The sequence below is a fragment of the Bubalus kerabau genome, chromosome 15, assembly GCF_029407905.1.
Source record: "Bubalus kerabau isolate K-KA32 ecotype Philippines breed swamp buffalo chromosome 15, PCC_UOA_SB_1v2, whole genome shotgun sequence".
NCBI lineage: Eukaryota > Metazoa > Chordata > Mammalia > Artiodactyla > Bovidae > Bubalus > Bubalus kerabau.
In genome coordinates this window covers 66426183-66447359 of record NC_073638.1, presented here as the reverse complement: position 1 = coordinate 66447359, position 21177 = coordinate 66426183, and the positions used below count along the sequence as shown (strand labels likewise).

At 43.4% G+C, this 21177-nt stretch overlaps 1 protein-coding gene across 1 annotated transcript in view; it reads left to right on the top strand.

The window, feature by feature from the left end:
* SLC1A2 (solute carrier family 1 member 2) overlaps positions 1–21177 on the top strand; it is a 98746-nt gene that overhangs the window by 66746 nt on the left and 10823 nt on the right. Inside the window, exons 7-9 of the mRNA XM_055547761.1 lie at positions 7318–7551; positions 13283–13477; positions 17944–18078. Of these exons, the coding sequence (XP_055403736.1) occupies positions 7318–7551; positions 13283–13477; positions 17944–18078 (564 nt within the window). The remainder of the gene's footprint in view (positions 1–7317; positions 7552–13282; positions 13478–17943; positions 18079–21177) is intronic.

The window sequence follows — 21177 nt, the reverse complement described above, 5'->3', positions numbered from 1 at the left end:
GAGACTTTGGGATAGACACATACACATTGTTGTATTTAAATGAATGACCAACAAGGTCCTAGTGGATACACAGGGAACTCTTCTCAATGTTATGTGGCAGCCTGGATGAGAGAGGAGTCTGCAGGAGAATGGATATATGTATATGTATGGTTGAGTCCCTTTGCTGTCTATCTGAAGCTTTCACAACATTACTAATTGGCTATGCTCTGATGTAAAATAAAAAGTTGTTTAAAAATTTTAGAAAAGAGTAGTAATAATAACACAAAGCATAACTGAGGAGATTGCTATTAATCTAACAATGCTAGTGTGTGATATGTTAGTCACTCAGTTGTGTCCAACTCTTTGCAACCCCATGGACTATAGCCCGCCAGGCTCCTCTGTCCATGGGATTTCTCGGGCAAGAATAATGGAGTGGGTTGCCATTTCCTTCTCCAGGGGATCTTCCAACCCAGGGATGGAACCCATGTCTTCTGCATTGCAAGCAGATTCTTTACTGTCTGAGCCACTAGGATATTAAATTAATAACAGAATTATTAAATTCTTGCTATATATTCAGCACTTTTCCAATTACTCTCCTGTATCTATTATTGAGAAGGTAATAATTATTATAATTATTATTTTAGGTCATAACTAAGGTTTTTCAAATTCCTGCTACATGCCTAATACTGTTCCAGTATTTTACATGCATTGACTCTTTTATTTGTCACAGTAAGACCTAGTGAAAGTGCTGCACTCAATATGCCAACAAATCTGGAAAACTCAGCAGTGGCCACAGGACTGGGAAAGGTCAGTTTTCATTCCAATCCCAAAGAAAGGCAATGCCAAAGGATGCTCAAACTACTGCACAGTTGTACTCATCTAGCAAAGTAATGCTCAAAATTCTCCAAGCCAGGCTTTAACAGTATGTGAACTATGAACTTCCAGATGTACAAGCTGGATTTAGAAAAGGCAGAGGAACCAGAGATCAAATTGCCAACATCTGCTGGATCATCAAAAAAGTGAGAAAGTTCAAGAAAAACATCTACTTCTGCTTTATTGACTACACCAAATATTTTGACTGTGTGGATCACAATAAACTGTGGAAAATTCTTAAAGAGATGGGAATACCAGACCACCTGACCTGCCTGCTGAGAAATCCGTATGCTGGTCAAGAAGCAGCAGTTAGAACTGGACATGGAACAACAGACTGGTTCCAAATAGGAAAAGGAGTACGTCAAGGCTGTATATTGTTACCCTGCTTATTTAACTTATATGCAGAGTATATCATGAGAAATGCTGGGCTGGTTGAAGCACAAGCTGGAATCAAGATTGCTGGGAGAAACATCAATAACCTCAGATACACAGATGACACCCCCTTATGTCAGAAAGCGAAGAAGAACTGAAGAGCCTGTTGATGAAAGTGAAAGAGGAAAGTGAAAAAGTTGGCTTAAAACTCAACATTCAGAAAACTAAGATCATGGCATCTGGTTCCATCACTTCATGGCAAATAGATGGGGAAACAATGGAAACAGTGAGAGACTTTATTTTGGGGGGCTCCAAAATCACTGCAGATGGTGAATGCAGCCATGAAATTAAAAGATGCTTGCTCTTTTGAAGAAAAGTTATGACCATCCTAGACAGCATATTAAAAAGCAGAGACGTTACTTTACCAACAAAGGTCTGTCTAGTCAAAGCTATGGTTTTTCCAGTGGTCATGTATGGATGTGACAGTTGGACTATAAAGAAAGCTGAGCACCAAAGAATTAATGCTTTTGAATTCTGGTGTTGGAGAAGACTCTTGAGAGTCCCTTGGACTGCAAGGAGATCCAACCTGAATATTCATTGGAAGGACTGATGCTGAAGCTGAAACTCCAATACTTAGGCCACCTGATGCGAAGAACTGACTCACTGGAAAAGACCCTGATGCTGGGAAAGATTGAAGGCAGGAGGAGAAGGTGACAACAGAGGATGAGATGATTGGATGGCATCATGGACACGATGAACATGAGTTTGAGTAGGCTCTCGGAGTTGGTGATGGACAGGGAGGCCTGGTGTGCTGTGATTCATGGGGTTACAAAGAGTCGGACCCAACTGAGTGACTGAACTGAACTGAAGACCTACCAAAAATAGGTACTTTGGTGAACCTCATTTTCCCAATGAGAAAACCATGCACATTGGTTAGCTTGCCCAGTGTTGCACAGCCTTAGTAATGGGAATTATAGAAAAGTGTTATTAAACTCAACTTCTATCTGAACCTGGGATCCTCCTCTTGTGAGCTGAGTGACGTTAGGTAAGTTAGATACACTCTACACTCCTCATCTTGACCTGTGAGATAGATTGATCATAGAATCCACATCATAGGGTTGCTGTGAGAATTGAGTGAAATTGTGACAAATAGTTGTGGAGCAGTTCATATGAGCATTTTATATGAACTAGTATTGTCATTAGGGCTTCCCTGGGGGCTCAGGGGGCTTCTCTTGTGGCTCAGCTGGTACAGAATCTGCCTGCAAGGCGGGAGACCTGGGTTCGATCCCTGAGTTGGGAAGATGCCCTGTAGAAGAGAAAGGCTACCCATTCTAGTGTTCTGGCCTGGAGAATTCCATGGACTGTATAGTTTCAGTTCAATTCACTGTATAGTTCACTGTATAGTCTGCTGCTGTTGCTGCTGCTGCTGCTAAGTTGCTTCAGTCATGTCTGACTCTGTGCGACCCCATAGATGGCAGCCCACCAGGCTCCTCCGTCCCTGGGATTCTCCAGGCAAGAACACTGGAGTGGGTTGCCATTTCCTTCTCCAATGCGTGAAAGTGAAAAGTGAAAGTGAAGTCGCTCAGTTGTGTCCGACCCTCAGCGACCCCATGTACTGCAGCCTTCCAGGCTCCTCCGTCCATGGGATTTTCCAGGCAAGAGTACTGGAGTGGGGCGCCATTGCCTTATAGGGTCACAAAGAGTTGGGCATGACTGAGTGACTTTCTCTTAACTGGTGGCCCAGCAGTAAGAATCTATCTGCACGAGGCACAGGAGATGTGAGTCCAATTCCTGGATCAGAAAGACCCTCTGGAGGAGGGCATGGCAACCCACTCCAGTAATCTTGCCTGGAGAATCCCAGGGACAGAGGAGCCTGGTGGGCTACAGTCCATGGGGTCACAAACAGTTGGACATGACTAAAGTGACTTAGCACGCTTGCAGGCACAATATTGTTATTACCATTATTATCAATTCAATCCATAACCTTTGTTTCTCTGTGCTCATGAATTCCTTAAAAAGCCTGCAAAGCCCTCTGAATCACCTAAAAGAAAGAAAGAAAAACTCTTAATTTCGGTGTGATTTTCATATCCTCATTTTTTGCAGAATGCTTTAAAACACTTTTTTTCAAAATCTGTAAAACATATAGAAAGTAAAACTTTTCATAATCTCACCACTGTAGAAACATACAGTAAGAAGTAAAATCTCTCCTCACTGTTTCAACTTTCCTTCTCAGTTAACCCACTAACACCACCATCCATCCACCCCCGATCCACCCACCCACTCATCCATCCATTCATTCTTTCACTTCCAAAAAACTTTTAAGCATGTCTTCTCTGCCAACAACAATGTGATATAATGGAGCCTGGAGGCTCCATGAACTGACTTTCACTCTGTCTTGATAAAAAGTTCTAACCCCCATGTGGTAACTCTCAGCAAAAGTGACTTTTTGGATAGCCAGAACCTCTCCCGAAGTAAACTGGGAAAATGGAGATTTGTGTTTCTTCCTTACCCTGAATTCAGACAGCACCTTGGGTAATTTTTGCAATGTTTATCTTTATTGACAAGCTCTTCCACCTCTTGAGTTCTCTTGAAATCCACCCCAAACTGGTAGACCAATGTTGTTATTGGCAACATGTGGGACAGAACCACAGTGACTTCAGGGCAGGACTGAGAAAGTCCCTCCACTTACCTCTATCCACTCCAAGCATCTGGCCCACCATCTGTCCGGTCTTTGAAAGTCCCCAGTTAATCATTTTAGTGGGTTAAAACTGGAAGCCTAGAATAAGTTGCAGCTAAATAAAGGAAATGGTTTCCAAAGACTAACCAAGGAACATCTGTATTTCAGCCATTGCAGATCAGGTTTTATTGCTGAAAACAGTGATTTCTAGATACATCAGAATGACCTGGGGAACTTGTTTGAGGTATAAATGACCCAAGGCTGCTGCTGCTGCTGCTGCTGCTGCTGCTGCTGCTGCTGCTAAGTCGTTTCAGTCGTGTCCGACTCTGTGCGACCCCATAGACGGCAGCCCACCAGGCTCCCCCGTCCCTGGGATTCTCCAGGCAAGACCACTGGAGTGGGTTGCCATTTCCTTCTCCAATGCATGAAAGTGAAAAGTGAAAGTGGCTAGCTCTGGGAAATTCTAACTCAGTCGCTATGTGATGGGTCCAGGGAATCCATGTTGTTTCAGGCAGGCCAGGTGATGTGGAGGCAGGAGTCTGCGGTTACACAGACTGAGATCGGGGTACATTAGTGCTGTGGATGAGCCTGTTTGTGGAGTAGAGAGCAGACCTTGGTGAGAACCTTAAGATAACAAGAACTGAGGTGCGAAGTGGGCGGAAGAAGGAAAGAGTGATGCAACAGTAAGAAAAAGATGCCACAGGCCAGTCCTGGATGAATCAATGGCTTTGAAAATGCTGCCTAGAGCTGAGGATACAGCCAGTTTCAGGGCAGCATGGGAGCCATTCCCTCTCCCAACTCTGTAGTCATATCCTTCTGATTTAGAAACTGCTGGGTATCACTTGACTTTAGAAACCTCACAAGAGTTCTCAGCCTCTTCATGCACTTTGGTTTATGGCTTTGGTTGTTTGCTTCATCACTTTAAGTGGTGATCTTGAGCACTTGCTCATAAAATCACCTGTAGTTGGGTGGCAGTAGCCACTGGAGTGGGTAGCTGACTCCTTCTCCAGGGGATCTTCCCAACCCAGGGATCGAACCCAGTTCTTCCACATTGCAGGCTGATTCTTTATGAGCTGAGCCACCAAGGAAGCCTTAGAAAGTCTCTTTTAACTTGGACTTGACTCATTCAGCATGGTGACTAGGGGACATGGAGTAGATGTGTGGAAGCAGAACATGCAAGGGACCCCTGCGTCAGGGGGGTTCCCCATGGCTCAATGGGTAAAGAATCTGCTTGCAATGCAGGAGACACAGGAGCTGTGGGTTCAGTCGCTGGGCTGGGAAGATCCCCTGAAGGAGGAAATAGGAACCCACTCCAGTATTCTCACCTGAAAAATCCCATGGACAGAGAAGCCTGGCAGGCTACACTTCACAGGGTCGAAAAGAGTTAGACATGATTGAGCGGCTAAGCATGCACACCTGTGTCAGCAATCGGAGAACTAATGGTGCTGACAGGGATTGGTGGGGGGCAGGACTTCTGATAGTGTATACACATATGCAAGTTCAAAAATGTAATCACGGACTTCCCTGGTGGACCAGTAATTAGGATTTGGCCTTCCAATGCCAGAGGTGCCGGTTTGATTCCCTTCCCTGGTGGCTCAGATGGTAAAACGTCTGCCTACAACGCGGGAGACCCAGGTTCAATCCCTGGGTCAGGAAGATCTCCTGGAGAAGGGAAAGGCTACCCACTCCAGTATTCTTGCCTGGAAAATCCCATGGACGGAAGAGCCTGGTAAACTACAGTCCATGGGGTCGCAAAGAGTCAGACACGACTGAGAGACTTCACCTTCCTTCCTTCCTTCCTTGGGGAGCTGAGATCCCACATGCCTTGTGGCCAAAAAGCCAAGGCATAAAACAGAAGCAGTATCGTGACACATTCAGTAAAGACTTAAAAAATCCACATTAAAAAAAAAAACAAACCTAATTCTCACGGCAATCCCATGAGGTTGTAGTTAGCCTCTCTAAGCCTTGACTTGCACATCTGTAAAATGGAAATAAGTCATCAACGAAGGTCATAGAGCTGGTAAATGGCTGAACAAGCTCCACATCTCGTGTAATTGTGCATATGACTCTCATCTACTCCTCATGGCTTTGCTTTACTCCAGGAAGTGCCTGCTTGCTCCAAACACAACTGATAGAAAAAAAACCACCAAATCTGCTCGCTGTCCTTCTCTTTTTTCTGACTCCCCTCCCCCAGCTGGGAGCCTGACTTCATTTGCCCCACAGTCTTTCTTTCAAATATATTCATAATTCTTAATAAGGTAGCAGTGTTCCCACAGACATGTTCATTTCAGTCAAAAGTGTCATAGGCTGAACGATTTCGTGCTCCACCACCAGCAGGTTAAGCAGTGAAAAAGGAGTGTTGCCAAACATGTGAAAAGTATACCCAAGATGAGAGAAAAAACATGATTGGCTGAATGAAGAATGAGGACGATAGTAGATTGTTTCCAAGCATACTATAAAATAATAATAATATAGACATAGAAAATAAGTTTATCTTAGGATAGATTGATAGGTGGCAAATTGTTTGCTTCTGTACAAAAAGCTACAACTGCTCCTTCAAGGAAGTGGTTTGGTGGGTAGAGGTGAAAACCCCCAGTGGTAGAGTTTCACAGATCTGAGATTATTCTCCTCCTCCTCTTTCCTGGTTTCATGATCTTGGGCCAGTTATGTAAGTTTTCCAAACCTCAATTTCCTCATTTGCCAAACAGCCATAATGAGATCTTGGTTTTAGGGTTGTGGTAAGAACTAAATGTGTGGATCTCTCCCCATAATGCTTGAAATACGATGAGTGGCAGCCAGCATTCTTGTTGGAGTAAGTATGGAAAGAAACACTTTCAAACTTGGAAGTGATAAAATCACATTTCTCTAAACATGTTCTTTGGCTCATATGATTTTCTTGTTTGGGCAGCTCTCTCTCTTTCTCTAGATTCCTTCCAAGCCAAAAACAAAGCACAATTTACAAACACCAGTGTTCATAAATTGATGAAACTCGGATGAGTTTTCTTGGGAGCTCTAGATTTATTCTCAGTTTTCAAGAAAGGAGATATGGAATAGAGAAGTCAAACAAGATTATTAAAGATGTAACCTGGGTGTCTCTTAACTTTAAGCGTGGTGCTTACTTAAGAGGTGGTAAAACTTGTCTCCTCTAGCCCTAAAAAATTACCTGAGCAACAAAGTTTATCTTGGGATTTTTCATCAGAGCAGGAGCCACTGGGTCCATAGGAAAGATTTCAGATAATGTGGCTAGTCAGAAGCAAAATATAGTATGTATTGAATCTCCTGGTCCTCTTCTGTAAACACTCTTTGTACAGAAATGTGGAGGGTTTTCCTCAGGGTATGGTACCTAGGAGGGCCCAGGTTTTAAATTCTAAATCCCATCACCAGCTCTTTCATGCTTTTTCTTTTCTATTTTTCAGGTATTCTCCCCTGGGTATTGCCTGCCTAATCTGTGGGAAGATCATTGCAATCAAGGACTTAGAAGTGGTTGCTAGGCAACTGGGGATGTACATGATCACGGTGATTGTCGGCCTCATCATCCATGGGGGGATCTTTCTCCCCTTGATTTACTTTCTAGTGACCAGGAAAAACCCTTTCTCCTTTTTTGCTGGCATTTTCCAAGCTTGGATCACTGCCCTGGGTACCGCTTCCAGGTAGAGAACACAAGAAATCACCGTTTCTCTCTGCTTGCTCCTTTAATTTGCCACTCCTTTTTCAAAATCTTCCCATCACAATATTCAATGAGAACACTTTTCACATATTATTAAAATATTTTTGAAAACGTAGAACACTGTAGATTCTTGGATCCTTTTAGGAACTTTTGATTTTTCTGCTGAACTTTTTGCTGGTATGCTGCTGTCCTGGAACTATGATCTCATATAACATTTCCCAGGTGAATGCATACTGTTCATCTTTAGGCATAATTTGCCACATATAGCAAGTCTTTGAACCTGTAATGGACTATTCAGTCCCATTGATTTTGAGGGAAGTCCAGTTGGTATTGATTTGACTTGACATTGACTAAGAGTTGGTTCCTTCTTTGTTACCTAGTTCCAGTGCCTCAGAAGGCAGCGAGGGCTCCAGAGATATGCAGACAAAAAAAGCAAAAACTCTTCTTTCTTGGATACCACTTTGGACTGAATTTAGCAAAAACAAACCAACAAATCAACAAAAACAAGTACATAAGAAACACCAAGCAATGTAGAATTTCCAAGACTAAGAGAGTTTTATTTTCTCAGCCTGCAATATTTGCTTTTATTTCTGCACATGTATCCTTGGTTCGCGAAACAAAGACTGAGGCCATAAAGTAGGTGGCAGGGAGACAAACAAACTCTGCAACCCGCAGCTCAGTGTTTTCTCTGGAGTCACAGGTTGGCAGGTCCTTGTTACAGAGCCCAGGACCATGCTCTGCCAGGGAGGCAGCTACTCCGTGACACAGGGAACCTGCTGCTTCTGAACTACTGAGCAGGCCATCAGGTTTTTCTTAAGTTACATAATAGGCCCATAGTGGTGATACCTAGGAAGCCAAATTATATTTCCATCGTGCAAATCAATGAGAAGTTTGGACTAGTAGAATGTAAGGTTTCAGAAAAGGTGAAAATGTGTACAATCTGGGAGATCTAGATTCTGCATTTGGTTTCCCAAGATGAAGGCAAGCGCTCCAAAATTTCCTTTTTCCTTCTTGGTCCTATAAATTTCTTATGGCTAAAGAGTTCTATCCATAAAGATCCTGTCTTTTTAGTGAAAAAGTTAACTTTTTTCAAAAATAAAAACAATCAGGTTTAGTTTTATTTTTGTTTTCTGGTTATGAGCATGATGTTTTCTCATTATGACAAGTTCAGACAGTGAATAAAAGTTTGGAGAAAAAACAGGCATCACCACTGATACCTAAGTAGTAACATTTTAGTTAATCTTTACAGTTATGTACATTTCCATTTCTTATTATGTGCAGATATTGTACGTTGCTAAAGCAGGTCGAGAAGATCCCTTGCGGAAGGAAATAGCAACCCACTCCAGTATTCTTGCCTGGGAAATCCCATGGACAGAAGCCCAGCGGGCTACAGTTCATGGGATTGCAAAAGGGTAGGATCACAACTTAGTGACTAAACCAAAAACAACAAAATTTTCACTGGTCAACATAAGAGTTATGATATAGCTCTTACTATAACTACATTTATATTACTACTATTTTTAAACTTCATAATACACTGTATGTACTATAATACAACCACATCCCAAATGTATATTTAAGCCTTGTATATTGAATAGGGCTGTGACATGCATCCTTGTAAATACATCTCTGCAAGGATGTCTGATAATCTCAGGATAAATTTTGAGTTTCTGAATCTGGTGGTAAGCACATTGATGGTTTTGAAGCATATCACCAGATTACTATTTGGAAAAGTACGTTAGTTTATGTCCCTACTAACTGGGGACATACAAGCAGTCATTTTAACACTTTCCAAACCTATTGGTGAAAAGTGATCTCACTGAGTTTGCATTACTCTGATTACTGGGGAGGGAAAACATCTTTTTGTGTTCTTTTTGACCATCCTTCCCTCCCCTCCCCTGCCCTGTGAATTGTTTGTGAGCTCAATTTCTTGTTGGGGTATTTATCCTTTCCTGATTGATTTTCGGCTCTCTTCATGTATAAAAATATCAACTTATGTATCATACGTTGCAAATAATGCCCCTCTTCACTTGATATTTGTCTTAAAATTTTACCGTGCTTTGTATCACTAGCAGATTTTAATTTGTGGAGCTTCCCCGGTGGCTCAGTGATAAAAAGATTCTCCCTGCACTACAGGAAACACAGGCTTGATCCCTGGGTCAGGAAGATCCCCTGGAGAAGGGCATGGCAACTCACTCTAGTATTCTTGCCTGGAAAATTCCACTGACAGAGGAGCCTGGCGGGCTACAGTCCATAGTGTTGCAAAGAGTTGGACATGACTGAAGTGCCTGAGCACAAAGTCATCAATATTTTCCTTTAGTATTTAAAATTTTGACTTTGCTTAGGAATATCTTTTCCACTAAAGATTGTAAAATATTACTTAATATTTTCTTCCAGTGCCATTATGGTTTTGATATCTACTATCTCAAAATATTATCTTTTCTTTTGAATGACTGGACAATTATCCTAGTCTCTTTATACAACAAAGGTAAATCTTAAAATCATAGGGAAAACCCCAAATTATATCTAAATCAAAGACAAATTCTTGGGTTATCTGATCAAGACCACAAACATTAGACTCATTTCTCCCCTTTTACCTTGTATTTCGTTTGAAAAAAGAATATGGTTTTAATCTTTGGTTAAAATGTGGCTTTTGCCTGGAAGTAGAAAATCCCATGGACAGAGGAGCCTGGTAGGCTGCAGTCCATGGGGTCGCTAAGAGTCGGACACGACTGAGCGACTTCACTTTCACTTTTCACTTTCACGCATTGGAGAAGGAAATGGCAACCCACTCCAGGGTTCTTGCCTGGAGGATCTCAGGGACGGAGGAGCCTGGTGGGCTGCCGTCTATGGGGTCGCACAGAGTTGGACACAACTGAAGCGACTTAGCAGCAGCAGCAGAATTTCTTTTATTTTCTTTTTAAAGTCACTGTGGCAGGAGTCATGTACTGAGAATTAACTCAAGGTTTCTTTCCCATTATGACCACAAGGGAAAAGCCCCAGGGACAGCCAGTTGAATACACTTTCTACCTCCTTGGACCTTGGCCTGAATGGGACATAGAGGGGAGGGTTAGCCCCATTTTCTCAATAGGCACAGGGGCTGGTGTCAGCGCAGCCGGATTGGGGTGAGAGTGGCCTGGGACACATCTCGCTGCATCCCTCTGACTTCAGTGCCTGCTGTTAAAACTAATCTGGATAAAAAAAAAGAAAAATCTCAAGTACCAGACAGTTATAATCAGCAACATTTGAAGAATGTCATATGACCATGGAGGCAGGAGCCAAAAAAAAAAAAAAAAACAAACAATGTCAGAATGTCAGCCTGTCAATACACGGAAGACTTAAAATTCTCAAATCCTAATTTGGACTGATGGGGTTCATATGAATTTTTAAGACACAAAGCATATTCCCTAGTGGCACTAAGAATATTTTCATGCCTCACCAATTGTGTTTCTCAGTCTGTTGAATTGTCTAAAGACCCCTTGATGACAGTGTGGGGAAATGAATGCAGTAATAATAGTGGATATATTCCAGTCGTCCCAGCAGTGTCCTTAGATTCATACCAGTGAGAATCTAGCTGCCCACCGCAGCTGTGCTGCCATTTCAGACCAATCGTGGTGTCCTGGTGACGTCAAAGGGTCTTAGAAAGGGGCTGGCGGTGTGGGAGAGGAATAAAGGACATTAAGTGAAAGTTGGAAAAGACTCTGATGCTGGGAGGGATTGGGGGCAGGAGGAGAAGGGAATGACAGAGGATGATTTGGCTGGATGGCATCACGGACTTGATGGACATGAGTCTGAGTGAACCCTGGGAGTTGGTGATGGACAGGGAGGCCTGGCGTGCTGCAATGCATGGGGTCACAGAGTCAAACACGAGTGAGTGACTGAACTGAAGTGAAAGTGGAAGTGAAAATATTAGTTGCTCCCTTGTATTCGACTCTTTGTGACCCCATGGACTGTACCCACCAGACTTCTCTGTCCATGAAATTCTCTAGGCAAGAATACTGGAGTGGGTTGCCATTCCCTTTCCAGGGGATCTTCCCCACCTAGGGATCCAACATGGGTCTCCTGCATTGCAGGCAGATTCTTTGCCATCTGAGCCACCAGGGAAGCCAAAGGACACTAACTTCTTTTGAAATAGCTGGGGCAGCAAGCCAGGTACAACAACACCCCCGCATGTAAATGAGGCCAGACCCCAACCTTTTCCCTGGGGTTCCTAGGGTTTTTTAATGAGAGGTCTCCAAACATCCATAACTTTTCCCTACCTAAAGCCAAAGAGGAGGCATGAGACAGACCCCTGACCTGAAATCACAAAGAATGGTTCAGTAAGATGACTCTGCCTTCTCTAAGGTTCTTAATAGGGCTTGTGGGTCTGTGGGATGTTAAGGTGCAGATTTAGGAGACCCTAAGTTTGGAGCTTCAGGGTCCTTGGTTCTGAGTTGGTCTTGAAATCTGCGTTTTATTTATCATGCCTGAAGCTGATGGTCCTCTTCCACTCTGAGAAACCGAGACCTTTGCAAGGGTTTTTGTCCAGCCCTACTTCTGACAAGTAGGAGGGAACTATGACTAAGGCTATAAAGACAAGAGACACAAATGTGCCGTCCTCACTAGGGCTTTCTCTCAAGTCAGTTTGCTAAAGTTTGAATAAGAAAAAAGAGAATGGCTCACATGGTATTCCCATGGCAGTTGGAATGTTCTGCATTGCTTTCCATATCCATTAAACTTTGAAGAAAATCCACTTGCCCTCCCATCACCTCTATCCACATGGAAATAAATAGTCTGGCTTTCAGCAACTCTTACTCTTGTAGGTCTTCTCTTTTAGAAGACACTGAACATGTCAGGAGTTCTGGCCTTTGAGATTGATTCCTATGGTCGTGAATTTGCATCCCACGCCTGGGAGGAGTGGGAGTGAAGTCACTCCACATTGGTCTTTGATTAGCTACAGAGCTTTTCTGCCCTATGTCATAGGAGAGACTCTAGAGTTGGCAATGACCATTTATCAGGGAGTTGGAATGGCTGTGAGGATCCCCAGGGAATTACTAGAAACTTAGATTCTTGCTGAATGGTGCTTACCATATTTCTCCAGGTTTCTCAAAATTAGCAAGCCAGCTCAGGGCAATTCCCAAGGGCTGGGTACAACCCATGTAGTTAATCTTGTTGGAAACAGTGTTTCTAGCATAAAATTATGGGTCATTCAAAAATTCCTCATTCTGTCTTACTATTAGTAGCTGATCCTTTTCCTTACCCTTGTTTTGCAGCCCCATTAATGTGGGCAATCACACAGGTTTTGAATATTTAATCCAAGATGGAAACAGGGACCAAAGGGAAAGGAGAACTGAAGCCCTGAGTAGATCTCAAAAACTAGAACCAACAAAAATATTTTGCTGCCTAATTAGCATCTTAATAAGATTGAATTTGAGCCTCCAAATCAAGGGTTTTTTTGTTTGTTTCTGTTTTGTTTTTTGTTTTGCTTTATTGCTAGAATTAAAATTTATTTGGATTTAAAACATTTTTTACTGGAGTACAGAACTCTATTCAATACAGTGTAATGGCCTCTATGGCAAATTGATGGGTTTTAATTTAGTTCTAGATGTTGCTTTTTTTGAGTCACATTGTTTGATTGGAACAAAGAACAAAAGCTTTGTGGTGGCATTTCAGATCGTGCTTTGTCCTGCTTCGCTAAAGTGGACATAACTCTCGTCTCTCTTGTTGTCCCTTAGTGCTGGAACTTTGCCCGTCACCTTCCGCTGCTTGGAAGAAAATCTGGGGATTGATAAGCGTGTGACTAGATTTGTCCTGCCAGTCGGAGCAACCATTAACATGGATGGTACGGCCCTTTATGAAGCGGTGGCTGCCATCTTTATAGCCCAAATGAATGGCGTCGTCCTAGACGGAGGCCAGATTGTGACCGTAAGGTGAGTGAAGTGCATGGGATGAAGCACTGAAACAACCCTTTACCCTTTTGTCCCTTCCACACTAATTCCATTTCACAGAGGCCACTTCAGTTTCAGTTATCCGGGGAGAAGGATGGTGAAAGACATAAAAGAGAAGAGGAATTATTGGCAAGCTCAAAGGGAAGATTGGAAGAGGAATTAAGCAGGTTCACACTGATGTCTTCTGTTTGTATTGCCTATGTGAAATTGCTTCAGAAATTTGATATTAATTGATTTTTAACCATCGCGTGATGTTCCAAGGCAGTTACTTGTATGTTTATTTAATAGATGAAGAAGCACAGGCTTCAGGAGCTCGGTAGTTTGTCCGAAGCTGTAATACTGTCAGTAATGAGCCAGAAGGGCTGTTACTGGGACCAGTATCAACTGACTCTGGAGCCAGTTTTTCTTAAAATATGCTCCGTTCAGCATTCCAGGGAATGACAGCATAACTGATAAAGTACTTGGAGGAAGAGATTCCTCAATGTAGCACATAACATTTTATTACAAATAAATAATAATTTTTTTTGTTTTTGCTAAAGTCATTTTATCTATGTAATTATCATTTTTAAAAATTCAGAAAGAATACTTTTCCAATATGTCATTAAAGATATATCACTTCTCTGCAGACTTAAAGATCACTCCTACTTGTATGTATTAATTTATCTAATCCTAACAACCATCCTAGGAGGTACGTACTTGTCTCAGTCAGCTCAGGCTGTGTAACAAAATACCACAGACTATTTGGCTCAAACAGAAGATGTTTATTTCTTACAGTTCTGGAGGATGGGAAGTCCAAGATTAAGGTGCCAGTGGGTTCAGCCCCTGAAGAATGTCCTCTTCCAGATTTGCAAGTAACAGCCTTCTAGATGTTCACTCACATGGCCTTACCTTGGTACCTGGAGAGAGACAGCAAGTTCTCTCATGTCTCCTCTTACAAGGGCACTAATCCCACCATGAGAACTCTACCTTCATGACTGAGGCTCCATCTCCAAGTACCATAACATTGGAGATTAGGACTTCAACAAATGAATTTGGGGAGGATGCACCTCAATCTATAGCAGTACTCTAAAGGAGCCTCAATTTCAAATAATGGGACAATAATCACATATTCTAGGGTGGTTGAGAGCACCGTGCCGGATATGTAGTCACCTGTCAATAAATCTTAGCTACTAGTATTATTACTATTATTGATGCTTATTAATCAAATACAGTACTCCTAGCATATGACAGAAAAATGTGACAGTGATATAGTGAGTAACATGATGTTACTCAGTGGAAAACATGCTTTACGTCAAATTATCAAGCCTTCTAAGTCATGTCCTAACAGACTGTGTATAGGACTGCCAACCTCCCTTCCTTTTAAATTCAAAGACAAACCAACCTCCCTTACTTTAAAATTCAAAGACAAATGGGGCTTTTTAATGTCTCTGAAGTCTCCCATTGATGAAGCAACCATGCTTCCCATCAAGCCCACATCGTTAGATGAGAACTTGCAGATCGGACCAGGTGACTGAGATTGTGCTTGAATTATTTAAATCTACCCTTTATTTTAATAATGATAGTACTGAGAATTTTCACAGGACAAAGGATAAAGTTGGCCGAATATATTTAATAGTGGTGCCCCTGGCAAGTTCAATCAAATCCGCTGTTTGTAGACATCACAAGGGCTGTCTCTGGGAGACACCCCCCCCCCCCCACCACAAGGAGTATGTGTAGTTCATATACTCCATATGTAGTATATGTGTATGTAGTATATGTAGTTAGGTAGTTTCCTGGCTGCTGCATAGTATATGTAGTATATGTAGTTCCAATTTAGTCAGAGAAAAATAGCCAAGTCTAGCTTCATTGCTGTGCTTCCAAGGACATTTCTCGTCTTCTCATTTCCCTGCATGTAGCAAAACAGTGGCCAGGAATTCTCAGCAAATTTGTTAAGTCTTAGAGTTCAATGTGCGGAGAAGGCAATGGCATGGCACCCCACTCCAGTACTCTTGCCTGGAAAATCCCATGGGTGGAGGAGTCTGGTAGGCTGTAGTCCATGGAGTCGCTAAGAGTCGGACACGACTGAGCGACTTCACTTTCACTTTTCACTTTCATGCATTGGAGAAGGAAATGGAAACCCACTCCAGTGTTCTTGCTTGGAGAATCCCAGGGGTGGGGGAGCCTGGTAGGCTGCCGTCTATGGGGTTGCACAGAGTTGGACATGACTGAAGTGACTTAGCAGTAGCAGTAGCAGAGTTCAATGTGAGGAGGGATCAAGAGACATAAAAAGGCAGCATGGCATTGGAATTGAGCAGACGAGTGCTCAAATCCCAGCAGACCATTTTCAAGCTGAGTGACCCTAAGTTTCTCCACCCGTCCAATTGGTGGTACAGCCAGATGTACCTTACAGAGTTACTGTGAGGTTCTGCTGCAGTTAATGTGTGTGTGGTATCTTGTACAACATCCAAAAACCAGCCAGAGGAGTGAGCCAGAGGAGCGGAAGGACGTGAAAATCTGGAAGGGATAAAGAGAGGGAAGATCTCCACCCAGGGGCTATTGCAGGGCTTAGAATTCCATAGACACCCCGCCTATGTTCGGGTCAGGGAGTAACTGAGATGGAGGAACAGAAAGAGAACCAACTTCCAGGAAGATTTCTTTATAGAAGTTTGTCTCACACAACCAAGGGGTAACAATGTGGGCACAGCACCCAGGGATGTGCAGAGTGACTCACAGGACAGAAGCAACTGAGGTTGCGAACAAAACAGCCTCAGCTGAGACCGCTGGAACTTGGGAAGTTCCCCTTCCCTGTGTGTTCTCTCCATCTTGGGGAAATGGCTGAGAATTCCCACCTGCCAGCTCTCGGGACTTTAGGGAAGTTTTCATCGCAAAGTGGCCTCATCCTGCCCGAATTTCCCAAGAAGAATAAGACTTCACATGTATTAGCGGGAGGGGAATTTGCAGTGTGCCGGCCTCGTCTAAGTGCTTAATTTCTGAGCTCCCACATACTCCAACAGTGCGACCCCATTGTTAGCTCTTGTTTTACAGATAAGGGAATCAAGGCACAGAGAGGTTAAGTAAGTTGCCCAAAATCACGTGCTTAATAAGTGGCAGAATTGGGATTTGAAGCTGGGTCGTTCAACTTGAGAACCTTCTCTGATAACCACTACTAATTACTATCTTCTATGACCTAAGTGGATGCCCCCCACCCCCCAAAATGGAGCTCTTTAAACCCTTACATCAGCTCTGTATTGCTGGGGCAGGGTAGAAGCAAAGATGGATTCTAATCCCACCTAGGGGGAGTATCTGTTTTGTGATAAGCCTAAGTGGGGGAAGGATGGCAATATGGAAAAACCAGTGCAAATCACAAAACCTCCTGGGAACTTTCTTTCCTCCTGTGTCAGATTAGGTGAATTCAGGTTCCTTTTTACTGTAATACCAGGGTTTTGTACATGGAAACACCAATTGGCAACCCAGCTTGGGAGTCTGATTCTTTGTTTGAAGCCAGAAGACCTACTCTAAAAACTCTATAAAAACTGTAAAAAAGAAAAAAAAAACAACTTTATATAACCACAGAGAAAGCAGCCCCCTTTTTCTTTTCAGCAGTCAGAAAAGCAAGTTGGGAATCCATATTTTTATAAGCTGTCCATTCAGAAATGACAGCTTTTATAATAGCATCCAGAATAGAGGGAGAAAAAGTCACTGTCCTTTGCTGGACCACAGGGGCCCTCTGGTGTCTAGGTGGGGTGCTTGAACCCTAGATTAAACTCGTTTCCAGAGACAACTTCAAAATGGCACTGGGTATGCCCTTGGCGTTCCTTGGAAAACAAGGAATGAGATGTTTCAGGAGGAAGGGCTCCCATTGTTTTATTATCATGTCTTGGCTCCCTCTTTCTGAATAATGTACTTCCCAGCCCATGGTGAACTGTCCAGGCATCTAAAGCTCAATGTCATTTGGAATTCTGTCAGTTTGTTTCCCGGATGTCCACTCAACTGAGTCTGGATATTTGCTATTCTGAGTTCTCATGTTAATGTTGGCAATGACCTCCTCAGACTCTTGCCACTTAGTCTAGAAGTCTCTGTTTCTCACAGAGACATAAAGACGTAAGCAGAAATGAATGCAGTGGTGTTCCTGTGGAAGGATTAAGGGTGATTTGTTTTTCTTCTTTAGTAGTTCCTTGCCTGCGTTTAGAGCCATGCTTACCTTATTTGAGCCCTGTGATATATTTGGTGAATTGCATGTCATGATGGGGGCAAGACTCTGATCCATGAATTTGTAAGCTTCCTTCAGATGAGCAAAACTCAAATAGACCCTATTTCCTGGGTCTTGGTACTCCAGATTGCTCTATTCCTTGGGAGGAAAAAGGGATTTTATGACTGCTGGGAAAATTAGAGCTTAAAATTGCCTGCCAGTGATGGTTTTGGCAAGGCTACTTTCTCTTCCTTTGACCTGACCTTTTTTGTTCTCACAGCCTCACGGCCACACTGGCCAGCGTTGGTGCAGCCAGTATTCCCAGCGCTGGGCTGGTCACCATGCTCCTTATTCTGACGGCTGTAGGCCTGCCGACCGAGGACATCAGCCTGCTGGTGGCTGTGGACTGGCTGCTGTAAGTGTCTGTGTGTGGTTCTGCTGGGAATGTGAACACTGCGCCCAGGGCTGGACAAGATGCAAGGTTGCGCCAAGATCTTCTTTGCCAGTCCCCATGACAACTCTCTCATTTCCTCCCTCCTTTCTTCCCCCTAACATTTACTGAGTGCCTCTTTGGGAACCAGAGAAGAAAAAGAATGTTTGAGAGCTTCAGAGTCTAGTGGAGGAAGCAAATTAATTAAAAGACAAAGTTAAAAGCAGAGCTACAAGGGACAAGTTACTGTTGAAGCATGCAGGGGATCTCAAAACTGAGTGAACTGATTATACTGAGTGAACAAAGCACAAAGATTATATACTGTATGATTCCATTTATGTGATGCTCTGGGAAAGATAATATGATCTCTAGCAGTAAAAAGAGATCATGGTTGCCTGGGCCCAGAAATCGAGGCATGAGGATTAACCAGTAAGGGCACAAAGAAGGCTTTAGGAGTGATAGAAATGTTCCATAGATACAGGTATACACAGGTGTTCACATAAATGGAAACTCGTCAAAACATACACTTAAATAGGTACATTCTATTGTATGTAAATTATACTTCAATAATGTATATTTCTAGATTGCACACACATAGAATAGTAGTGATAGAGATAGACACCCAGCCCACACTAAAAGAAAGGCAGAGTGGAGAAATGAGAAAACAAGGGAAATGGCTACTGAATACTATGTGTCAGCTACACTGAGTCCTTCACAGCTTTCTTTAACAACGCTGAAGATTTGGTGTTATCACTTCCATTTTATAAATAAGAAAACTGAGCTTTAGGGAGAATGAATAGAGATTCGACCCTCGGTCTGCTTGGGTTTGGAGGACACCACATTCATAATCATGGCCACATTCAAGTTTCTAAAGGTAGTGATACCTAAGCTGGACCCTAACAGGTAGGTAGACGTTACCCAGGTACACACGGGGTGGGGTGTAGGACATTCTGGTCAAGGCAAGCCTACATAAAGGCACAGAGGCAACAAATAAAGTGGAGACCTCTGAGCGGTTTGGTACTGTTGGAGCACAAAGTGTAAGGTAGGGCGTGGTGAAAGGTGACGTGAGGTAGACAGCCTTGAGCCCGTGCAGAGATGCTTGTTGACAGTGTACATGAGCCCAGCTCTCTTCCCAGTGAAGGACATTATCCTAGTGTGAGACTCACTATCTGTTCCCAAAGGTGGGCCAGTCTATCCAGATGGCCCCCAGTAGGAGGCTGGCATATTCTTGCCAAAGTCTTACTGGGGCTCTGATGTTCTATGGGATGTACATTGATACTTCCAGTCCAGTCCTGGCACTCCATGACAAGGGCCAGCCCTTGGCTTCAGAGTCAGAGGCTCGGAATGACAAGTGCAGAGATCCAAAGTGTTCACACTTAATTTTGTAAAATTGCCCTACCTGCCAGTAGCGATTTTTCTGACATTTATTGACATAGATTTTAAGAGCCAGAAGCCACATTTTATGGACTTGAGTTCCTCCATGCTAAAGAAGTTCCACTTCTCTACAAGCACCCTTCCGAAGAGAGAAACATGCAAGTGGCCGAAGGGAAGAAGGACATCTTGGAAGGTTAGAAGGAAGCCTGGTCTTTCCATAACACTTGCCTGTTCTTGAGGTTTAGTTAGAAATGAGAAGTAGACAGAATCTGTTCAACTCGGGAGGGGCACAGATCTTCCTGACTGGTTCTTCTGTCACCAGAGAAATACCCTGGAAATGCCTTTCATGGGAGATGAATCTTATCTGTCCCTGCCCGTCTCTTTCAATGGGGGTAGTTCTCTGTGCCCTGTGCTGGCCCCAAGGGGCAGGCTTTCTCATGATGTCCATCCAAACAAGGCAGATATGGGGGCAGCTGAGATTGGTTGGTGGGGGTTGGTGGAAGGATTTGGAGAAAATAGGATAAGAGAGATTAAGGTGGGGTTGGTTTTGGTTAGGAGGAGGACAAAGTGGAAATAAAGACGTTGTGGCAACTGTTGGGGACAGAGCACAGAGCAGGAGCTCAATAATTGCATGCTAAAGTGGTACTCAGAGCTGCTCTGTAACAACCAGGGGCCTTTCCACACATGAAGAATGACACAAGAAGCTATTGAAGTCCCAGCTGCTTCCCTTGTGACTTTAGCCTCCTCTACCTCTGTGACCTTTGAACTTATGTTGTTAGGGTCCATTGCCTGCTCCAGACACATTGCCTACTCTCTTCTTGGACTTGTTGCCAAGGCCTGAAGTCCACCATTAGAGATGTATCTCTTTAGCAAAGATTAGTATAGATGCTGCCCCCCATTATAATGCAAATTTATTTAAGTGGAAAAATGCACTTGATTTATCAGGAATGAAGAAAAGGAGCTGGTCTTTACACCATGCTCTTTACATTGGTTTACAGCTAATCCATAAAAAGCACAGTGGTGTGTTTCACAGATGAGGAGACCAAGGGTCCAAAGGCACAGGGTGGCTTGTGCGGCCTGATCAGGGCCCTTCACCCCACCCCACATGGGCGCAAAGGGGTCCAGAATCAGAGAGGTTGGGAAAAACAGGCTGATTCAGGGCACCCCTTGTGCTACATTCTAACCAGAGAATTTTTTGTCTGACTTGTTTTTTTCCCCTCTCTCAGGATTAAAACAAAACAGAACAAGGAGGTTGAGTGGGGACAAGCAGGGTACAATGAAGGTCTCAGCCACTCTTAGGCTTCAAGTCCTCCAGCCTCCTTGGATCGGCCACTGTGGGCTGGGCTTCCTGGCAGTCATCTTCTTCCAAGCCTCTTGGAGGAGAGTCAGCTCGTGAAACATGCACGACCCTGCCTCCTCCTGACCTAAATGTCAGCGAATGGGTGCTCCCAGGCTCACACCTGCCCCCAGAGCAAGGTGTCCTCATTCTGGAGGCAAAACGTGCTAGCGGGAGGGAGTTGGCTGAACAACAGCAAAAACATGATGATCCTGTTGGATTAACTCTATTGATGAGATTGCATATGAGAAAACGTCATTGCAGGCTGCAGCTGGAAAGGGTAGAGTGATTGAAGAACGCGCTTCTAGTTCTGGGGTCTGATCTCAGATGGAAAGAGGCTCTGTGATCAAGGGGAGAAAGCCAGAGGCCCGGGT